This window comes from Ostrea edulis, chromosome 5 (genome assembly GCF_947568905.1).
Source record: "Ostrea edulis chromosome 5, xbOstEdul1.1, whole genome shotgun sequence".
NCBI lineage: Eukaryota > Metazoa > Mollusca > Bivalvia > Ostreida > Ostreidae > Ostrea > Ostrea edulis.
The window spans coordinates 84405452-84427418 of NC_079168.1; the positions used below are offsets into that span (position 1 = coordinate 84405452).

The 21967-nt window shown below is 34.5% G+C and overlaps 1 protein-coding gene across 1 annotated transcript in view; it reads left to right on the plus strand.

The window, feature by feature from the left end:
- Nucleotides 1-14798, plus strand: part of LOC125651615 (collagen alpha-1(I) chain-like) — a 34860-nt gene extending 20062 nt beyond the window's left edge. The window contains exons 2-13 of the mRNA XM_048880300.2: nt 3601-3652; nt 4369-4458; nt 6101-6208; nt 6402-6491; nt 6809-6889; nt 7527-7598; nt 8971-8997; nt 9302-9364; nt 9701-9757; nt 12803-12829; nt 13214-13325; nt 13492-14798. Of these exons, the coding sequence (XP_048736257.1) occupies nt 3601-3652; nt 4369-4458; nt 6101-6208; nt 6402-6491; nt 6809-6889; nt 7527-7598; nt 8971-8997; nt 9302-9364; nt 9701-9757; nt 12803-12829; nt 13214-13314 (768 nt within the window). The 3' untranslated portion in view covers nt 13315-13325; nt 13492-14798. The remainder of the gene's footprint in view (nt 1-3600; nt 3653-4368; nt 4459-6100; nt 6209-6401; nt 6492-6808; nt 6890-7526; nt 7599-8970; nt 8998-9301; nt 9365-9700; nt 9758-12802; nt 12830-13213; nt 13326-13491) is intronic.
- Nucleotides 14799-21967: the final 7169 nt, after the last annotated feature.

Sequence of the window (21967 nt, forward strand, 5' to 3'; positions counted from 1 at the left end):
ATGATTAACTTTTTTCTCACGAAACTTTTGATAAGACATGTAGAATAAAAGTTGTTCAGTTTTGCAAGATCTATCTAATGATATCAAAAAATAGGCCTCAGGGCGTCATGGCTCGCCTGAACAGTCGAATTTGTATCACAATTAATAACATTAATAACTTTTTTCTCGAGAAACTTTTGACAAGACATGTAGAACAAAAGTTGTTCAGTTTCGCAAGCGTTAACTAACGATGTTAAGAAATAGGCCTGCAGGTCTCATGGCTCACCTGAACAGTTGGGTTATTGTTGCAAGCTATAACATTTTTGTCAAGAAACTTTTAATAAGACATCTAGAACAAAAGTTGTTCAGTTTTGCAAGATCTTTCGAACAACATCATGAAAAAGGCGAACGGGCCTCATGGCTCGCCTGAACAGTTTGATTAGTGTCACAATCAATAACTTTTTTCTCGAAAAACTTTTGATAAGACATGTAGAACAAAAGTTGTTCAGTTTTGCAAGATCTTTCAAACGATATCAAGAAAAAGGCCCACGGGCCTTATGACTCGCCTTAACAGTCTGATGAAAATTGATAAGACATGTAGAACAAAAGTTGTTCAGTTTTGCAAGATCTTTCAAACGATATCAAGAAAAAGGCCCACGGGCCTTATGACTCGCCTTAACAGTCTGATAAATGTCGCAATCAATAACTTTTTTCTCAAGAAAATTTTAATAGAACATGTAGAACAAAATTTTTTCAGTTTTGCGAGGTATATCTAGAATGATAAAAAAAGGCCTCCGGGCGACATGACTCGCCTGATCAGTCGACTTTGTATCGCAGTAAATAACATTATTAACTTTTTTGTCGAAAAAAAGGCTGACCCCTTTCATTAGTGGCCGAGCGCGGCAGAGATTCTTTAATTCATAGCACTTAAATGATCAATATTTGTAAAACATTACCGAAGCTAAATTGTACGTCTAGACAATATATTTGTATCATTATTTATAAACGAAAATCTCAGTCAAATTCTTATCTCCTCACATCTAAAATTGGACGGAAGACCCACTCGTTGCTCGCAACGAGATTGCATCTAGTTATTATTATTATTCTTTTTCTCCGGTACTTTTTTGTCCGGTAGTGTTCTCAGAAACTACAAAAGGGATCGATATGAAACTTTCCAGGATGATAGTATAGCGTTTGTAGATGTGCATAGTGATAGTCATTTTGTTTGCACGTGCATGCACGCGCGCGCACGTGCATTGCAATTTTGGTACAAAAAATGGAAAATCAGAATATTGAAGGAAGCGATATAAAACCTAAATAGGATGATAGTATATCATTTGTACATATGAAAAATAATAGTTATTTTGCCAGCACGCGCACGCATGCGCGTGCACGCGCATTACAAAATTTGTACGCTAACTTTGGAATCAGTCTAACTTTTTTGTTGTTCATTGAAATGGCTTGAAATTCATATCATAGGTAGATATTGAGACCCTTAACTGATTTACATAGTCAAAATTACCAATTTGCACGCGCATGCACGTGCGCTTCATTTTGATTGGATAATGCTAAAACGTTTGTAACTATCTTATTTATGAAGCGAATGAGATGATATTCACAGCATATGTAGACAATATGTGTATCTATATGTTGGTGTAACAAAAAATGCCAACGCACACGCGCATGCGCGTGCAACGTTTTTTAAATGTTCAATATTTAAAGGACGATAACGTTTTTGTTTTTCATCAAATTCTATTCATATTAGGGGTTTAGATGTATCTTGGTACTCCTTACAAATTGCTGTGGTTAGAATTACTGCTCATCACGTGCATGCACGTGTGCTGATTTCTGAATGGACGATTTTAAAATCGCTATAACTTCCTTATATTTGGTGGAAACGTTATGAAATTCATACTGTGGGTATATGATACAAATGCCTGTTGAACGACATCAACAAAAATTCGGAATCATACGCGCGTGTATGCACGTGCAACGCTTTCTTTCATTTCTTGGTACTGAAATGACCATATTGAACGTACTACATGTAATTAAAGGCTAAAATAAAATGATTTTTTGCTATAGATTCACAAGGACATCACTTTTTAATTGGGGGAGGTTTGGGGAACATCTGTAACGGTCCCCGTTACAATTAGAACTAGTTTTGTTTGAACTGATCGTTCAAACTTTGATAATATCCTGTGATTAATTAAAAAAATATATATTAATATTTAAGGAGTAGCAACTGTCAATGAATAGTGTAATTGTCTGGTACATGATGTTTGTGGATATTTCCCCGCAATTTCAATATGTGATTAAATAACCAAACTATGCATAGTTAATCTTTTTATCAATATTTGCATCTTACGTCTTGTAATATTATTAATAATCCGCAACTCTTTCCCGTTGCAAACTGTCTATATAAATGAGATAACAGTTATACTAAAGTTAAATTGATGTAAAAGCTTTGATCCTATCATACTACGTTCCCCGCCTTTAGTTGGTAAGTCGTCTTTCATTTGCTTAAATTAATTCCGCCTTGCTGGGAACACAATCCACAGACAAAGGGGTAATATGGACGGCTTGTTTGTCCAGTAACCAATGACTGTTCCTTGATAGGATTGGCGGGGAATTATTAGCACTAGATTAAATAATTGCGCCATGTTACGTTCTTCAAATCAATGCCCAAGGTCATCCTCTCCCCCCTAAAACCCTTTCCTTTACAATTAAATGGACATTGATAATTTCATTATCTTGTCATGTTGTTCCATCTGAGAGCTTTGATATTGGTTAAGTACACATTTATCAGTTCCCACGGAACGGCGACATTATACAGCTACGTCTGACTTGTCGTGCTGGGAGCTCGTAACTCGGTGTGATTACGGACCTCTCCTCTGGAACTCACACTGCACCCTCCAGGATCCTGACGTTTACCAAAAGCGTCCTCATCTATTTCACGGAAATCATAGATAATTGAGAGAAGAAGCCAGGGACATCTGGACGGAATGATCCATCAAACCGAGAAATAAAACACCTAATGAGCATACATTTACACCATTACATTTTTTACAGGAATGATGGTTTCAGAAAATTAAATTTTCAGCTTAGAAAAAGGCGACTTTGGTAGATATTTTACATAAATATATAAGGCATTTGATGAAATGTGTTCTCTAAAGATTTTTCTCCGTGTTGAAATCGGCTGCCAGTACATGTATATCATCTATCCCACAAGTATTGAAACTATTCGATCGCGGTCGCGATTTTCCCGCGTCATCAAAATGGGCTTGGTAACATCAGCTAAAAGCCACTTCTACTCCATCCTCCATATATTTCTACTTTTATTTTGTAATTTTATTTACCGGCTATTCGGCCAATAAGAAGTTGTAGGCCGGTTTGACATCAACTATTTCTATCGGTTGTGTACGAGGAAATCGTATCTATCCGCGGGACAATAAGCTTGTCCTCAGAAAGTAAACATGTATTTTGTACAAAATGCAAACGTCTATCGTTCAAATTTTCAACTAGAAATCTATTTCATACACTATTTCAAACATTTAGAGGATAGAAATTTCCAGGAAAGTCATATTTCTTTGTTGAAATATTTTGTTTCTGCTGCTTTTCCAGGTGCCCTCTAGGTGTGAAGTGTTCATTCGAGATTGCAAAGACACGATCCAAGGTAAGGAGGACGAGACCAATCACGTGACTTAAGTCTTTATTTGTGAACACATTTTGCATGCACTGTGTTTCTTTTTCATATTGATAATGCTTTGCAGGTAAGACTTATTCAGAATATAAAAAAAAGACAAAAGAATTTAAATTGATAAATCGAATTTTTGTCTGTCTGTTTCATTACATCATACACTGTATGGATCGCTGTACAGACAATTCCGACATGACCTCTTGCAAGTCATATGACCCGTCACGTTTAGTATGTTCAATTCACTTGGTACTTTCAGGTTAAATCAATTCATTTTAAGACATTTCTAAAGCTGTATTAATTGATTTCAAAAATATTTTTGCATGAGAAAGTGTTTATTCTACTTTCTAATGTAAAAATAATGTATGTGCTTTTTAGGTATAGAAGACAATCGCTTTGTCATCTCACAATACAATAGAGAGACTAAAGTGGGTCCTCCACAAAACGTGTCAATTGCAGTGCCTTTACAGTCATGAAATATGTTAAGAATCGTATCAGTGTACATCAACACCCCTTGGCCTAAAGTTTGTTCCCAAAGAAAATTTTCTCTATCTACTTCATATAAAACCATAATATTTTTTCAAACGTTTCTATTGAAGTCATCTGAGAATATATCACAAATGCTGTTTTTGGAATATTCGAAAGATCTCGTGATCTACTAATTTGTGATGACGTTAATTCTATTTTTTTTTCAGAATCATTCCTACTAAAAGGCCAGAAAGGGGAGAGAGGATATACCGGTGTAGCCGGGGCCACAGGGCGGACAGGTCACAAAGGAGCGAAAGGTATTAGTCACGTGATTTCATGCAGTTGGCTCCAAGAAGACCTACTTGTTTCCTTAGACATCTGATTCAGGAGTTTAGCCAACTAAATTTCAGTCGATTAATATTCTAATCACACCGTTCATCCTGTTATACAGGGTCGGATTTCGAACGTAAGCATTCCTGGTACGGGATTAGTGAGATTAGTAAAGTACATCAGTTTTTTTAATGTGTTTTAAAAAACAACTACTACAAAATTTGAACCATGAAAGGTGAAAATAAAGAACAGTGATCAATCCCATAACTCCTATAAGCAATACAGAATAGATAGTTGGGCAAACACGGATCCCTGGACACACCAGAGGTGGGATCAGACAAACACGGACCCCTGGACACACCAGAGGTGGGATCAGACAAACACGGACCCCTGGACACACCAGAGGTGGGACCAGGTATCTAGGAGTAGTAAGGATTCCCTGTCAATCGGTCACACCCGCTGTGAGCCCTATATCTTGATCAGGTAAACGGATCAGGTAAACCATAGAATATAATGACATAAATATTACTTACAAATCGTTAGATCGTCCTTTACATACTGATTTTCCCTACGGATTACTCCATTTACATGATCAAGATATAGGGTTCACTAATTGTGTGACCGGTCAATAGGAGATGCTCACTCATCCCAGTCACCTGATCCCACCTCTGGTATGACCAGGGATTCGTGTTTGTCTGATCCCACCTCTGGTATGACCAGGGGTTTGGGTTTGTCTGATCCCACCTCTGGTATGACCAGGGGTTCGTGTTTGTCCTCTTAATTTTGTATCTTTTATAGGATCTATGAGATTGACCCCTTTTCGTTATATCTACTTGTTCATATTTAGAATTAGGAATTAAAAATCGTAAATCGCCAAGAGCATTTTGTTGGGAATCGTATAGAATAGGGGTTAAAATGTTCCAGTGGCCAGGTGCATGTGGATATCAAGACACTTTGACAGATGTACCCGTCAAAATTTCTTTATGAAACATCTGAACTGATGAACTTATACTACATTTGGTATCGTGTATAGATTAATGTGAAGAATTATGTAGGGTAACATTATTTATGAATAAAGGATAACAATAAATCTTTGAATAAAACATGATATATATGTATCAAGGGACGTTATTAAAAGGAATGATTTCATGGTTGCTAAACAAAATTGACTTTAGAAAATGACGGGATTAAAATTAGACGAGAAGGCCTCACAAAACAACACGTCACGACTGGCACACATGTACATGTACAGCCTCCTTTACTCTTTCCAGTTTATCTTAACGATACTTGCTACAAACTTTTTTTTAAAAAAATGGAAACTAAATTCATGTCTTTATGAGTAAAATTAATACAATTTACCGTATGAAATGTAATTTATACTCATGATTTCTCAATTAAGTCGAAAACAGTGGAAGTTGATAGAGTTATATAGTGAAGGGGTAATATAATTAAACTTTTTAGCATCATAGAAAATTTACAAATCCCCTGGGATTTTTAAAGATCTGTATTCATTAAAGCCAAAATAACATATATATCAACACATGCATCCATTATTTGTCTCTATCAAATGTCCATAAAAGATATATTTGGGGGCTTAAGCCAGTTGACATTGGTAGCATATTGATTCAGGTGATGTTGGGGCAATTGGACCAATTGGAACCAGGGGACGGAAAGGAGAAGTAGGACTACCGGGTCTGCGGGGCTCGGCCGGCGAACGGGGATTTCCCGGAATACCAGGTGCGTATTTTTAATCAGTATTTTAAATTCCTCATATTTTGACACATATTCTGTAGTTAAGGTTTAGTGTCCCCATCTTGAAATCGTTTTTTAATCGTATGTTAAGTGCAGTTTCAAGAAAACGAAAGAAAATATCTAATGTTTGAATCAAACGTAGTTAATGGTGTCACGCTTAACTTTATGTTGATTATAGGAATCCCCGGCGAACCGGGATTACCGGGGCCGAAAGGGGACAGAGGAAAACAGGGACTTTTGGGGTTTCCTGGATTTGATGGACCTAAAGGTATGTAGTTTATGTGTTTCGCGACACCAATAAGCTCAAACACTTTCCTCTAGTCATTCTAGAGCTTCCCAAACTGGCCCATCCGTTTCTAAATTGTTTGTTGAGTTGGTCTCCCGAATTTTCAACTTTGAAGAATGCTATGATGCAATTATGCACCACACTTTTTATCAAGATATTTCTCTGCAATAACAATAAGTAAATTGGTTACCTATTCTGGGCCTTACACAACCAGCACGCGATATTTCTCGACATGCTAAGCAATTAAAGGACATTTATTCTCGTCAATATCTTATATTGTTCGTTCTTTTCTTTCCTAGGTCCTATTGGTGAAAAGGGAGAGCCTGGTGAGAGTGGACCCACGGGACCTTACGGTCCTGTGGGTCCCACAGGGCCCCGGGGTAAGTGGTACCTAATTTCACAGGAAACAATATCCTTTTTCCCATAGAATCCAATCCACTTTAATAATTGCATCTTAATTAACGATAGCCATGACGACAGAGAATGTAAAACTTATACGGTACCAATTTTGAAGCACCACATGCGCATTTCGACAAATAATGTCTCTTCAGTGATGCTCAACCGAAATGTTTGAAATCCGAAATAACAATAAACTTGCTAGAGCTATTTAAGGGAAAAACAGAGTGCCAAAAAGTGGAGTCAAATTCGTCTAAGGATAAAAGCTATGCATGAGGGAGATAATCCTTAATTTTGAAATGAATTCCTAAATTTTATCACAGCAATTAAATATACATCCGTATTTTCAAGCTAGTAACGAAGTACTTAGCTACTGGGCTGTAGAGACCCTCGGGGACTAACAGTCCACCAGCAGAGGCTTCGACCCAGGGGTCATAATGTAAATCTTATACGGTACCAATTTCAGAATCCAAGATGATTTCTGAAGATATAATTGATTTTAAAAGATATAATTAGGACAAGGTCATTCCCTGTGATGGTCTGGTGGTATTTTATTGGATGTTGTTACGATTGATAAGAACTTTTTGGACAACTAAATCAGGATATTATATATAATTACAGGACCCAGGGGCTTTCAAGGAAACAAAGGGGACACCGGACTTATCGGATTTACAGGACACAAGGGAGACAAAGGTGAAAAAGTTAAAACATCAAGAAATAAATGCCTTTTCTTTGAAATCATTTGATTACATCTTAATTTTCACTTAGCTATATAGTGTGCATATACAAATCTTATTACCCCCCCCCCCCCCCTCATCCTGGGGGAGAGATACAGTATATTGTTTTTTGCACTTTCTGTCCATCCGTCTGTCTGTCACAAAATATTGTGAACGCTTCTCCTCCTATATGGCTTATCGGATAGACTTGAAACTTGAAACAATGCATCATTGCCATTTGTAGATGTGCATATTGTAGGGTCAGGAGGATCCAATTGTTATCCTTAAAGGTATAGCGGACTGTGAGGGGTGAAGGGTGTAAAATAGTTTGTGAACACTTCTATATGGCTTATCAGAGTTTATAATGTTCCTGTCCATGCTTCTTCCTCCATACCATGCAGTACATTAAGGGGAGGTTTAATTTGGAGCACTTTCAATTTGGGGAGCTGGGGAGACATTTGTTTTTCATAAAAACAATCTCTAGTACAAATCTTTATTCTAAAGATACGCAGGTACATTTTTCGTGTTGAGGATTTTATCATGTTTGCGAGGATGGCATAAATGCATGTTTTTCTTGACCATACATATAGTTATAATCAGATAGCACGTGCATAATATGCATCTGTATCAATTTTTTATATATGCATAAGCATGTAACATTGAATATCTTTATACACTGGAGACAGAATTTACATAGAAATTCGGACAAAACCCAATCTTATCTTTGTACAATTGCTGGGTTTTTTTTCATGTATTATCAGTGCTGAATGTAAATTAGATAACTTTATTGAAAAAAATAGGGTTGCTGCGATATTTCAAACATAAGCCATGCCAATAGTACATGCATACATGATGAAGTACTTTTAACTTATTGATAGTTATATGAGTAATACAATGATAATACAGTAATTGCGGGATTTAAACAGGTATTGTTTTTATTTTCCTTGGTTTTGTTTTTTTAAGTTTCAATCTGTTGAAATGCTACTAGGATAATGATATAAGGGACATTCAGACCATGATCTCATGTGGCCCTATATTGAGGTATATTGTACTTTAATGGCCTCAGTAAACGTGTAATGTACTTATATTATTTGTGGATTACTATATTGAGGTATATTGTACTTTAATGGCCCAGTAAACGTGTAATGTACTTATATTACATGTGGATTACTATATTGAGGGCTCCTATCGATGTGTGAGATGCCCTTCAATTTTGTCCTCCTCCACTCAGTATACAAATCAAACACCATCTCGTCAATAGCATCGACTGAGTTCTAGTAGTTTGCCATAATGCGTATTTGTTCAGGTGTGAAATGCATCTTCCTAAGAAATTCATTACTTTCTTGCAGGCGATGCCGGACAGAAAGGAGAGCGAGGTGAAGATTTCTTTGTTAATCTGATTTCAGACGTCTCTCTATCTTATAGATCAATACACGCTGGTATATGGATTTATAAAGTATTAACGTCCATCGTTAAATGTAACTTCCGGATCGATTTACATTAAAAGGACCACTAAACCTTGTGAAGATTCCTAATTACAAATTCACGTATTAAAGCTTTTTGTTGCCTTTTCCCCCAAATGATTGCACATAAGTTTTTCATAATCAAAACAATCGATCGGATTAGAATCAGACATTACTATTAAAGTTCATTTTTTAAATCTTTTGAATTGCGTTATAGGATACGGATATCGTGGAGCGCCTGGACCAAGGGGGCCTAAAGGGGACAAAGGCGAATGCCAAGGTACCGTACATAAGTAACTGCTATATGTTAGAAAGTGACATTTGTTCCTTCATTTGTTAACCAATTGACCGTGCTGTTCAACGGTGACCATTTTCTTCTTCAGAATGTGTTTAGTTTTGAAAACAGGATTCACCGAATGATATGTTCAATGCTACAATGCATGGTACCGTAATTCGTATTTGGGTTTATAAAACACATTTTTGATTATACGATTTGTTTGTAAAGTAAAAACTTCTTTATAGAACAAACATTTAAGTAAACGAAAACTAATTATAGCAATGCTTAATAATAATTAATTAATTGATAACAAAGTTTTGTATTTCTTTCTGTTTGCAGCTTCTTCCTTCAAAATGGAAAACCTGAAAATGGAAAGAGATGCCACGAATCGTCCAGGTATACTAATTGCATGTGAGACATACGTTGAATGTTGGTAGGAACATTATCATATTTAGTTAATCTTATCTGGACGATTTTATCCTTAAAGTTACATGTAGGGATAATTCAAAGCTTTTTCAAGTGACTTTCCCTTTCAAGATCATCTTCCAAATAATTAAATAAGGGTTAAATATGTTGTTTGTTTGAATTATGGGAGATTTAAAAAAAATGATGGAAATCGACTAAGACGATTAGGCAGAAATATTCATTACTAGTTTGCCAATACAACCTGCCGCTAGGTCAGATGCTGTTTGACGTGTTTCATACCAATTGTTAGGCCGTTCCCTTATATACCAATTTTGGTCAACAGGTGATGTTTACTCCTCCTAGGCACCTGATGCCACCTCTGATATATCCAGGGGTCCGTGTTTGCCCTATTATTATTATGTTTATTCAGGCAAAGCATCAGATAAATTTCAAATCTTAATCATATACATTGTAAAATACATTAATAATGACAATGAGGGATCACAGAAGAATTTTATATCATATGTACGCAATAGCACTCCAGATATTATCACAGCTATAGCCATCAACAACAACATTAATTATCAAGATACAATCTTATCACAGCACCAGGTCTTATCACAGACAATATAAATTATATACTTTATATCAATCTTTGCCTAGGATAACCCATGAAAGCAATTTATAAATCTTGCTTATTTCCAATGGGGTCCTAAGATGTTATAAGTTAATTATATATTAGGTATGACTAAGACAGCTTAGACAAAAATAAGATTGAACATTAGATGACTTTCCTAGCCCAAATGAAGTAAAATTATGTACATTGTTTGATTATATATTGATACAAAATATTTTTAAAAATGTGTCATTATACACCATAAAAACATGATATATAAGTGCTTTCTTCCCGCCTACGAGCTTCTTCTGCAAGATGCAACTTGACAGCAGATTTAAAACTAGCTCTATTAGCTATATTTTTTACTTCCAAAGGAAGAGAATCTTAATTTTGTATTCCTTATAGGAATCATGAGATTGATCACCGTTCCTTATCTTCATCTATTCATTTCTCGATGTCGTCTTTCTTTTCACATCTCCCATAATACAAAGTAGAAATTTACTCTTTATCTTTAGAGATTTTTTATGTCACTCAAGTGCGTCCCAAATGTCACTCGTATGTCACAATATCACTCATACGTCACAATATTATTATCGAGAAACGACGGAAGGTTTCATAGTGATCATAGTGATAAAACATTAGTGAATGTAAATAAAAATTATCATTTATGTATCGATATATTTCTGGAATCGCTAACATCGAAACACACGAGTATATAAAGCTTTTTTGTCTTCAAATAATGCCAGGAAGACATGTCTCCCACGTATACTAGAAAGAATGGAAGTTTCGTTTTTAAAGGGTAACACTTGAAATACTTGATAAACCGAATACATGTACAAATATTTACAAAAACCATAACACCTTCCAATGTTTACGGTGTCTGCATAATCCCGATATTCCCAACACTTCAAACACTTAATCACCCATCAGATAGATAACCAATATTGAATGAAGTCTTGTCCACATTATGTGATGTATTGTACTTAATCTAGGATAAGCCATCATTACGATGTCAACACGTAAAAAGTGCTTTTGATCCGGCCTCCTGTCGGTTTCTGTAAACATGGAGGATATTTACGGGGTTTTTTTTTAGTTTCAGTTTCGTCATTAAACATGCATGACGTTTAATAGTAGTTTAATGGTGAAGATCATTTAATAGACTGTTGCTTTTGAGGTACAACGACATCGATGCGAGCGGGTGATATATTGATAATGGGTGGAGGTCGATTTGTGTATTACGCAAAAAAAATAGTCGGGAATTATAAAGAGAGATTAAAGTGAGGATTTTCGAATGTGCAGCTTATTAAAATTTTAGCATTGGAAAAGTGTATAACTGCTTTCCCTATTCTACATCAAAAGGAATATTATAATACTATTAAATGTACAGTCTTTTGATGAGGTGATCATGATTATTCGAATAGTCTCAATCTGATAACAATATATTGACGACAATGTGTTTTCCCTGGAGGAAGTTTAAAGAGAAAATTATGTCTTTGGATCAAAGGCTATAGTTGTATACACTGTGCTCATTTTCTACACGTGTCCTGAAGTATGAGGCAATTGGAAAACAGGCTCGTAGGAAGCAATTTCAAAGTGCATCAATGTTTTTCTCAAAAATAAAGAAGAAAAACAACGAAAAAGCGTTTTGTCCCTGCTTAATTTCATTAATGTATTAAAAGATCCAAATCATTATTTTATTTTCTATACCAAAGAAACAATTAATTTGAGCATAAGCAAATTTGTTCTATCCATCATTTCTTATAGTTATCCCGTGATGTAATACGAGTTTGAAACATTTTGAGATATTACGATTAGTCAGATCGTTATTAGGAATCCATTGGGAATCAATCTGCATATAGAAAAGTCATATATGATGTACTCTAGGGGGGTGGGGGGTGGAAATTAAATGGAAGTTCAATGAAATCCTTGTAAAAGCAACGCACATGTCTTAAAAATAAAAGTAAAAGGATTTAAGAAAATTTGATTTTATAACAGTAAGTCATACCAAAGCCTACAATGTTACAAGTCCCCAACATACTAATCACTTCCACCGGAAATACCGTTAAGTTTATGTTATATATATTACCTGTGTAGGCGACAAATGTATGTGTACTTACATGTATTTAGCATATTCAAACTTTAGAGCATACTAGTATTTGGTGCAATATGTCGGCGTAGGTCATATTATGTATCAAGATGACAAAATATGCCAAGTGCTAAAATAGGTATACATGTATACATACCATAGCGCAGTTTCATATTTGAAAGCTTGTAATGACATTTGTTTTGAGTAATATAATAGTTCAATAATTAATTCATTTGAAAAATACATAGTTGCATTGCTCTAGCGTGCACGAGTTATATGTTTAGTGGACATCAATACACCAATGTATTAATTTCTTTATTATCATTTCTTTTAGTTCGCACGCCCCAAAGAGACAAATTTGGTGAGAAATTACTTTACTATGATATTTTGCTCTAAGTTTTACCATATCAATATGATATCTTTTGATGAATATTAAGTGATTGTCTGTGAATGGAAATAATTGATCATTTATAAATCTCTTTATATATACGTATGCTCATAAATTGAAATATCAATATAATCCCGTATTTACTAGCTGTTAAACATGTTTCCCAGTAGAAAATAAAACCATTTGTGATCGGTCGACATGGGATGCTTACTCCTCCTAGGCACCTGATCCCATCGCTGGTGTATCCAGGAGTCCATGTTTGCCCAACTATCTATTTTGTATTGCTTATAGGAGTTATGAGATTGATCACTGTTCGTTATCTTCACCTTTTTGTTAACTTTTAAAGATTTTTTTTAGTTGAAGATCCAAGCGGTAAAAATATGAAAAGCAGCACAAATTCCATGAAGAGTTACAGCCCTTTGATGTTTGCAGTGATTATCGCCTATGCAATCTGCTGATGCTATTTGCTGTAAGTACGTGTAAAATATAATTACAAGCAACAGGATCAAAATTTGTGTAAATAGGTCCAAAAGAACTAATGTGGGTTTACAAGATGTCGGTTGAAGTTATAAATCAGTTAATTTGATAGGTGGAAGTCATATAAAATGATATTTTGAATGTATTCCTTTTTACAGGTTACACGAAGATAAAAACGGGCATTGTATGTACATGTAGATGGTCTTAATAAGGCTTTTCGAGACGAACGAGCACCTGTTACAGTCCGCGACACGGAATAAATGCGCAACCAAGTACGAATAGGTCAACAAGCTGAATCCAACATCGTGTAAAAACTGTCTCTTGTTTATCTTATATACATGTATATATGTGCTATGATTGAAGTTTTCTTTTCAACGAACGTCTACATTTCCTAATCTCATAATCAATCCATGGTCATGAATTTGAATCATGTTAGAAATCATCAGAAATATTCTTTACTGAAATAGTGAATTAGTGTTCGATTAATAATGATAGATTTCGGTCTGTCGTGTTTGTGTTTTGTACGCACTATTCCAAAGCGTAGATTATTCACATCCAGGGGTGCACAAGGAATTAATGTCCAGGTACTTGGTCCAGTGCGTGAAAAACACAACGTCATGATCATCGCACTGACATATGGCATCAAATACAATGTACACAGGAATAAACTGACACATGACATCAAATACAATGTACACAGGAATACACTGACACGTGACATCAAATACAATGTACACAGGAATACACTGACACGTGACATCAAATACAATGTACACAGGAATACACTGACACGTGACATCAAATACAATGTACACAGGAATACACTGACATATGACATCAAATATGAGATTCAACCTGATCTCTCCGATTCATCTAAGCTGCAAAATAAAAAGATACAATGTTTAAATATTAAACGACTCTACATACATAGGAGAATACGCTGATGTATGAAATTCATAGCTGTGTAACACATGATATTTTATATAATTTTGATATTTGATTTTTTAATTTGATATATAATTTTACAACACAATCTTTCTCATTGATTTGCATAAGAATTGCAAAATCTGGGAAATCATGTTTAAAGAAATGATTGAGTGTCTGTTACCGTGTCTCTCTGTTAGTTAACTCTTGTGTGTAAATGATTTTTAATATGTACGTGTATACACAATATCTCTGATGTATCCATTGGCTTCAAAGATATATTCAAAATTTAAGGCTTAAAATTTTTCATTACTGACGGACAGTTGAGGTAAAGATGGATGGTATCCTGGGTAATTGCAATTAATGACAGAAATACCAATGTTATTTTTTTATTGTTATTATGGCATACATCTCTGCTTGTGTTATTTGTTATCTAGGTGTTATAAAAGAATAACATGTACTTTATCTATGCTGTATTACATAAAGGATAAGTCGTATGATTTCATGAGGTGATGCAATAAACAAATTTTTAACCGTAAAAGTGTTTCTGTATAATTATCTGTCTTCAGAAGAGACGATGTTTCTGCCTGAACAATTTTCATTCAATGACCTTGATTTGGTCAGGTGGCATTTGTCTATAGTCGTAAGCAAGTGTAAGCTTCTAATCATGTATTCTATTACTAAGTTCTGTTTCAGATGATAGTTACTACTCTTGTTATTGGTTAACTGCACAACTATCATAGCTCTCCTGGCAAGATTTGGGATAGACCTACAAATCCCACCAATCTGATTGAAACCAGATCCTGAGATCCGCTCACTTAGATCGCTACACTAGTGTAGCGATCTAGGTGAGCGGATCTCAGGATCTGGTTTTAATCAAATTGCAAATCCAACCAATGATATTCTATTTACAGCATATGTTTTGTGTACAAATGACCCAGGTCTTGCATGTATATCGCTGTATTTTTTCATCGCCGCCACAAATTGTTTATATAAAGAAAATGTCCTAACATATTTTCTCATTACATTTATGTTAAAACATTCCTTCAAACATTTTACTAAAGCCCTTTTTCAAACCGAAAACTCGCATCTCTATTAAAGTTTACCTGAATACAGTCCCGTTGAGTTACTTGTATTCCTCTACTAACAAGTAAAGGTCCAAGGCATGGGAGACAACTACGACGAGGATCTGTCAGACCTGGTGTCCTTACAGTATCAACACCGTAATGGTATGATTGAAATTATAGCAAATCACGGTTAAAATATGCAAATAAAACCCACGAAAGATTTTCATTTATCTCCAGCTTACCAAAAATCATCGACCAAGACATCTATATCATGACATATTCAGTGCAACTTCTTCAAAGTAATGGTCTAACAATATTAATTGTATCCATGTAGGTATTGTTACATGCATTAAAAAAATCCCTGTAACGCTTTAAACATTTTTTTGTGTTCCTAAAAGGAAAAAAGTGGGGGTTAAACCAAATTTTTAAATTATTGGCGAAATTACTGAATATTGATATAAAATTTCGAGTAGATTGATTTAACCCTTTTAAGAATCAGTGTTCTGTTTGGGAATATATATCAACCACATTTATGAATTACAACATTTGAACTAGTTCCAAATCTCAACTACTTGCATCATAAATTATAAAACTGAAATGCATGCATGGGAGTGTAAAAATAGAAGATATATTGGATGAAACAGAAACTGTAATATCACGCAGATTTAGAACTTTTTGATAAATCAATCCTTCAGCCACAAAATATAGTCCCTGCAAAACCCTTTCAAACTTTGAATTGACACATTTTTCCGGGTTCAGTAATAAATGTGTAATGTGTTTGCACCAATGGGATCAGTATTGAACCAGTAAATACTTAGTTGTAACATCCTGCGCAGCTGTGCTCAAAATACCTATAGAAATTAGAGAAATAGCTTTATTTTTGATAATGTCTGCTGATGATACTGTTCTATTTTCTGAGACGGAACAAGGCTTGCAGGATATGCTTAACTGTATCAATATACAACTAAGTGGAATATAACAGTGAATGTATATAAAACTAAAATTGTAGTATTTAGAAATAGTGGTAGATTAAAACAAAATTATTGTTGGAAATATAATAGTAAAATTATTGATATCGTAGACAATTTTCACTTCCTTGGTGTTACTCTGAGTTTCAATGGTAAATTTGACAAAACCCAAAGTGTTTTAGTATCACAGTGTTATACAAGAGGCCCATGGGCCACATCGCTCACCTGAGTTACCATGGCCCAACATATCTAAAGATTTTCCTTATATATTCGCATGTAAATCTTTAATCCCTATTGCGGCCCCAACATACCTCCCGGGGGCATGGTTTTTACAAACTTGAATCTGCACTATGTTAGAATGTAAAAATCTTTGGCTCAATGGTTCTTGACAAGAATATTTTTTTAAGATTTTCCCTAAATATTTGTATGTAAAACTTTGATCCCTTATTGTGACCCCACCCTTCCCCTTGGGGGAAGGGGGCATAATTTTAACAAACTTGAATCTGTACTATGTCAGGAAGCTTTCATGTAAATGTAAACCTTTCTGGCCCAGAGATTTTTTAGAAGATTCTTAAAGAATTTCTCTATATATTTGTATGTAAAACTTTGATCCCCAATTGTGGCTCCATCCTACCCCCAGGGGCCATGATTGTAACAAACTTGAATTTGCACTATGTCAGGAAGCTTTCATGTAAATTTGTACTTTCCAGGCCTAGTGGAATTTGAGAAGAAGATTTAAAAAGATTCCCCCTATTTATTTGTATGTAAAACTTTGATCCTCTATTGTGGCCCTATCCCCTTCCCCCGGGCCGTGATTTTAACAAACTGGAATCTGCAATATGTCAGGAAGCTTTCATGTAAATTTGTACTTTCTTGGCACAGAGGTTCTTGAAAAGAAGATTTTACCTATATATTCGCTTGTAAAATTTTGATTCCTATTGTGACACCTACCTACCCCCCCGGGGACCATAAATTTAACAAACTTGAATCAGGAAGCTTTCATGTAAACTTCAGCTCTTCTGGCCTGGTGGTTCTTCAGAAGAAGATTTTTAAATGACCCCACTCTATTTTTGCAATGTTGTGAAAATCTCTCCTTTGAAGGGGACATGACCCTTCACCTGAACAAACTTGAATCCCCTTCATCCATGGTTGCTTTGTGTCAATTTTGGTTGAAATTGTCTGGAGAAGAAGAATTTTAAAGTCGTCAATGTATTTTCACTTTTTTGGCTATTATCTCCCCAGGGAAAGGGGTGTGGCCCTTCATTTGAACAAACTTGAATTCCCTTTACCTAAGGATATTTTGTGCCAAGTTTGGTTGAAATTGGCCCAGTGTTTCTGGAGAAGAAGTCGAAAATGTGAAAGTTTACAGACAGACGGACGGACAGACAATGGGTGATCAGAAAAGTTCACTTGAGACAAGCTAAAAAGTCTAAGTTGTTTGTTAAGTAAAATGAAAATGTTGCTCTTTAAAAATGTTTTACAAAATTGTCATTGCTCGACACATACATATAAGTAGTATAGCAAATTATGTTTGTGGAGTCTGGGGTTTAAACCCAGCAAATGAACTGGAGAATATTCATTTAGATTTTTGCATTTATAAGAAGAATACTGTTTCCATGAATTATTAAATACTGGTTGAAATTGATAAAAAAAAAAAAAGATAATTGCATTTCGAATATTATATACTATGAAATGTTAGAAATGTGTAATTCAAAAATTTTCACCTGTTGGTTGTCAGATGTAAAAGGTTTGATATTCTCCTTAGGATTTGGAAATATATGGGATTCCCATGATATTAACGAAAAACACTTTTTATTGCAAGTAAAACAAAGGCTGAATAACATGTTTCTGCGAAAAATGAATGCATTTTTTGAAAACTCATGAAAATGTGTAAATGAAGAATTTAAGTTACAGTTGTATTTAATAAACGCAATTCCAAATACATATGTACAATATATCTGTAAATATTGTATGTCATCACGATGTTTTAAGAAATGAAAGAATTTCTAAAATGTGTTCAAAGCAAAAATAGAAGATGAATTTCACTATTTGTTAGTCTGTCCATTTTATGATAGTTTCAGGAAAATGTATATTAAGAAATATTATTACAAAAAACCCTCTACTTACAAACTAGTTCAGCTCTTATCAACAGAAAATGTCACAGAATTTTTTAAATTAGGAAAATATTTATATAAATGTTCAAGTATAAGTACGGAAATGCGTACATAATGCTGGGGTTATCCTTATTTTTTTTTATCCATATTATATTTCATATTCATTATGTTACAGAGTATATTTACTATCTCACAGACATCAGCTATCTATATATTGAATGAATCGTGTCCATTTACCTAACCTGCTCTGTATTCACTTTATGTATAACTTTTGTTTATGTTTGTTTATTCTATGTAAAAACGTTAAACAAATGAACTGTATGGTTCTTGGTAGTAAACAATACAATACAATAGGCTACATCGTTCATGAAAGCAGTTTATATGTTCACCATGTAAAACTTTATTGTGGCCACCCAGGGGCCTCCGTGACCAAGTGATTAGAGCATCGCGCTCAAATCACACGGCCTCTCAGCTCTGTCGGCGCGGGTTCGAATCCCGCTCGCGCGGGTAAGTGAGAAAGTTTCCCAGTTTACTTTCGGAAGGTCGGTGGTCTCTTCCCAGGTACATTGTATCTGGGTTCTCTCTTCCACCAATAAAAACTGGGCGCCACCAGATAACTGAAAAATTGTTGAGTGTGGCGGAAAACATCAATCAATTGTGGCCACCCCATCCCCCTCGTTCCAAGAGGTCAAGGTTTAACAATCTGAATGTACGCTATATAGTGATTATTTATTATTGTGACAAATCATGCCATTGCGGATCTTGAAAGAAAAGTCTTTATAGAATTTATAGAATTTTTAAATTTTCCAATGTAAATCGTTAACCTATATTAAAGCCCCTCCCTGGCACCACGATGTGAACAACCTTGAATCTACAATACATGTTTGTTTCAATTTGGCGTTCTTGAGAACATATTTTTCTAATGTCTCGTTCACACGGATGCGCATTAAATTTTACTTCGCATCAAATTTGATGCGAAGTAAAATAATGCGCATTAAATTAATTCGAATTAAATAGCGTTCACACGGCGGTAATATTTAATGCGAAGTAAACTAATGCGCATTAAATTCGTATGCATCTCTATTAAAGGGTGCGCGAAATAAATTAAAGAATAGACTATGTTATTGAAAATTATTTTTATAGATATTTTAATGAATATTGTGTAGATCTATACAGAATTCTTTGTTCAAAACGCTATATAGGCCTACATGTAGTATACTACATGTTTACAATTTAGGCCTGCATACATAATTCTGATCTACACATAAGGAGTTTTTTGTCGGGTTTATTTATATGTTCCCAAGAAATTACTTGTTATTTCCTCCGACAACCAGCATTCAATCTAGACAATATATTGTTTCTTCATGGGCCCAATTTTAAAAGTTCGGAACGTCTTTTTCACCATTCCGCTGACTACTGTTATGACGTAATTTTTAATTACTAATACGTATTATAAGTCTACTATGACGTCATATGGTAAAAAAATTAACAATGAGCGGCATATGTTTTAAAAAATGTAAAAAAGAAAATCATATTATCACTGTTTTAAAACATTGTTGTCGTATTTAAAAACAATTCCTTCCACATGTATTACTCAGTATGCCTATGCAGAGCACAGATTTACGTCTGACATTATCTAATGACATGCTGTTTGTACATGTTTTTAGTGATTATTATCATTTTGCTTCGTTTTTCGTACAAAACTAACATTAATATATAAAGCTGGCCATGGGTATGATGCATGTGACCCAAATTTGCCATTACGCATGCGTCTACATTTAATTCGAATTAGCTTCGCTTAGCGTTCACACGGAGCTAATGCGAAGTAAATTTAATTCGCATTAAATCGCGACGTCAATTTTAATTCGTAGTAAACTAATGCGCATTAAAATCTCCGTGTGAACGCGGTTCAGATTTAATTCGCATTAACTTACGTTTAATGCGAATTAAATTCTTCGTGTGAACGAGGCATAATATTTTTTCTTCTATGTACGAGTGTAACTCTCTATGGCGACAGTTTTAATCTCGAAAGCATGGGTTATAGGGATTGCGAGCTTTTATATTTTTCTTAAGTTTTGAATCTGAGATATTATAACATCCCACTCAAATTCTTAATCTTAATTGATGTCAAAGCGTCAAGGTTGAACCATTTAAAACATTTGTGTTATGTAATCCTTTGTTACTTTAGGTTTTTAGATACACTTGTATTTTTAAAAAAAGTTACATGTAGATGTCCAATAAGTTGACAATTACTATCCATTATTTTTAATAAAGGACAGGTACTGCCTATTACCAAAAATAATGGACAGCAATTGTCAACTTATTGAAAATGCTCTCCCCACCAGAGGAAGACATGTTGATATGGCTCAGTATTATAGAGTGAGTGAATATAAAAATCCCGCAGCACAAGATACCCTTTATAACTTGCCCGACACTGTCCAATAAGTGAACAAAAGAAACAGACCTTTATACAAGACTGGTTATATTGTCAAGTTCAAGTTCATTTATTTGATCCTGTATATTGTGTATTTGTACATACTCTGACCCCATGTAGTTTGTAGTGAAAACCTATTTACAAAATATGTTGAGGAGGGCAGACAACTTCATAGATTTTTACAGAGTTTTTAAAGTGTTTTAATCTTACTGGTTGACATAATTTCATGAAATTTAATAACATTAGGTCTTGTGTAATACCTACTGTGTAGGTACTCTTTTCTAATATTTGACAAAGCACTGCATTCTAATATATAATTGAATTCGTCTGCAACTTTTCATTCGACACAAAACACACAATCTACCTATTCATCTGCCAGTCTTTAAGGAAGGCGGTGATTTGTGGTGCGAAATTTAAGAATAGTTCTTTAAAAAATAATTTTTTTCTAAATATTTTGCAATTCTAAAGTCTACCTTAAAAGTTATGTATATTTTAACTTTAGATGAATTGAACATATCGCTCGACCATGTTTAAATGAATTGATGCTTGTCTTTGTTTGACAGTATTTGTCATCTATTTTTCATTTACATTCTCTTGTTGTTGTTTAAAATTCTATGAATACATTCAAACCAGGGTTTTCAAAACAGTAACGTTAAAATATTGTGCATGTAAAAATGTATAAAGTACATAATTTCAAAGTCATAACCTGGCAATAATTTATTCCAGTATGAAATCATCAATCCTACTATATATATACATTGACATAAATTGGGAAATGACCAGTTTCACTATATACCATAAATGAGGTCGTGGAGCTTTTCAACTGAAAAATATATAATTTAAATGAATGCGCTCTACAACTTGCAAATTTTCATACCCCCATATCTCACATCCATAAATTAAAACTTGTAAAACTATACTTTGTCAAATAGGTCAAATTGACAATTAATTGGTAAATCAAACAATCTAAGTTTTCTTATAACTCCAAACATAGCTTTATGGGCTTGTCCAAATAAATGTTTCTTAGCTTTACAAAAAGACCCTGACCTAGAAATTATAATACCGAGACATTTGAATTCTTTGACTTTTTCTATAACACCCCTGTTGTAATAGAATTGCGTTTTCAT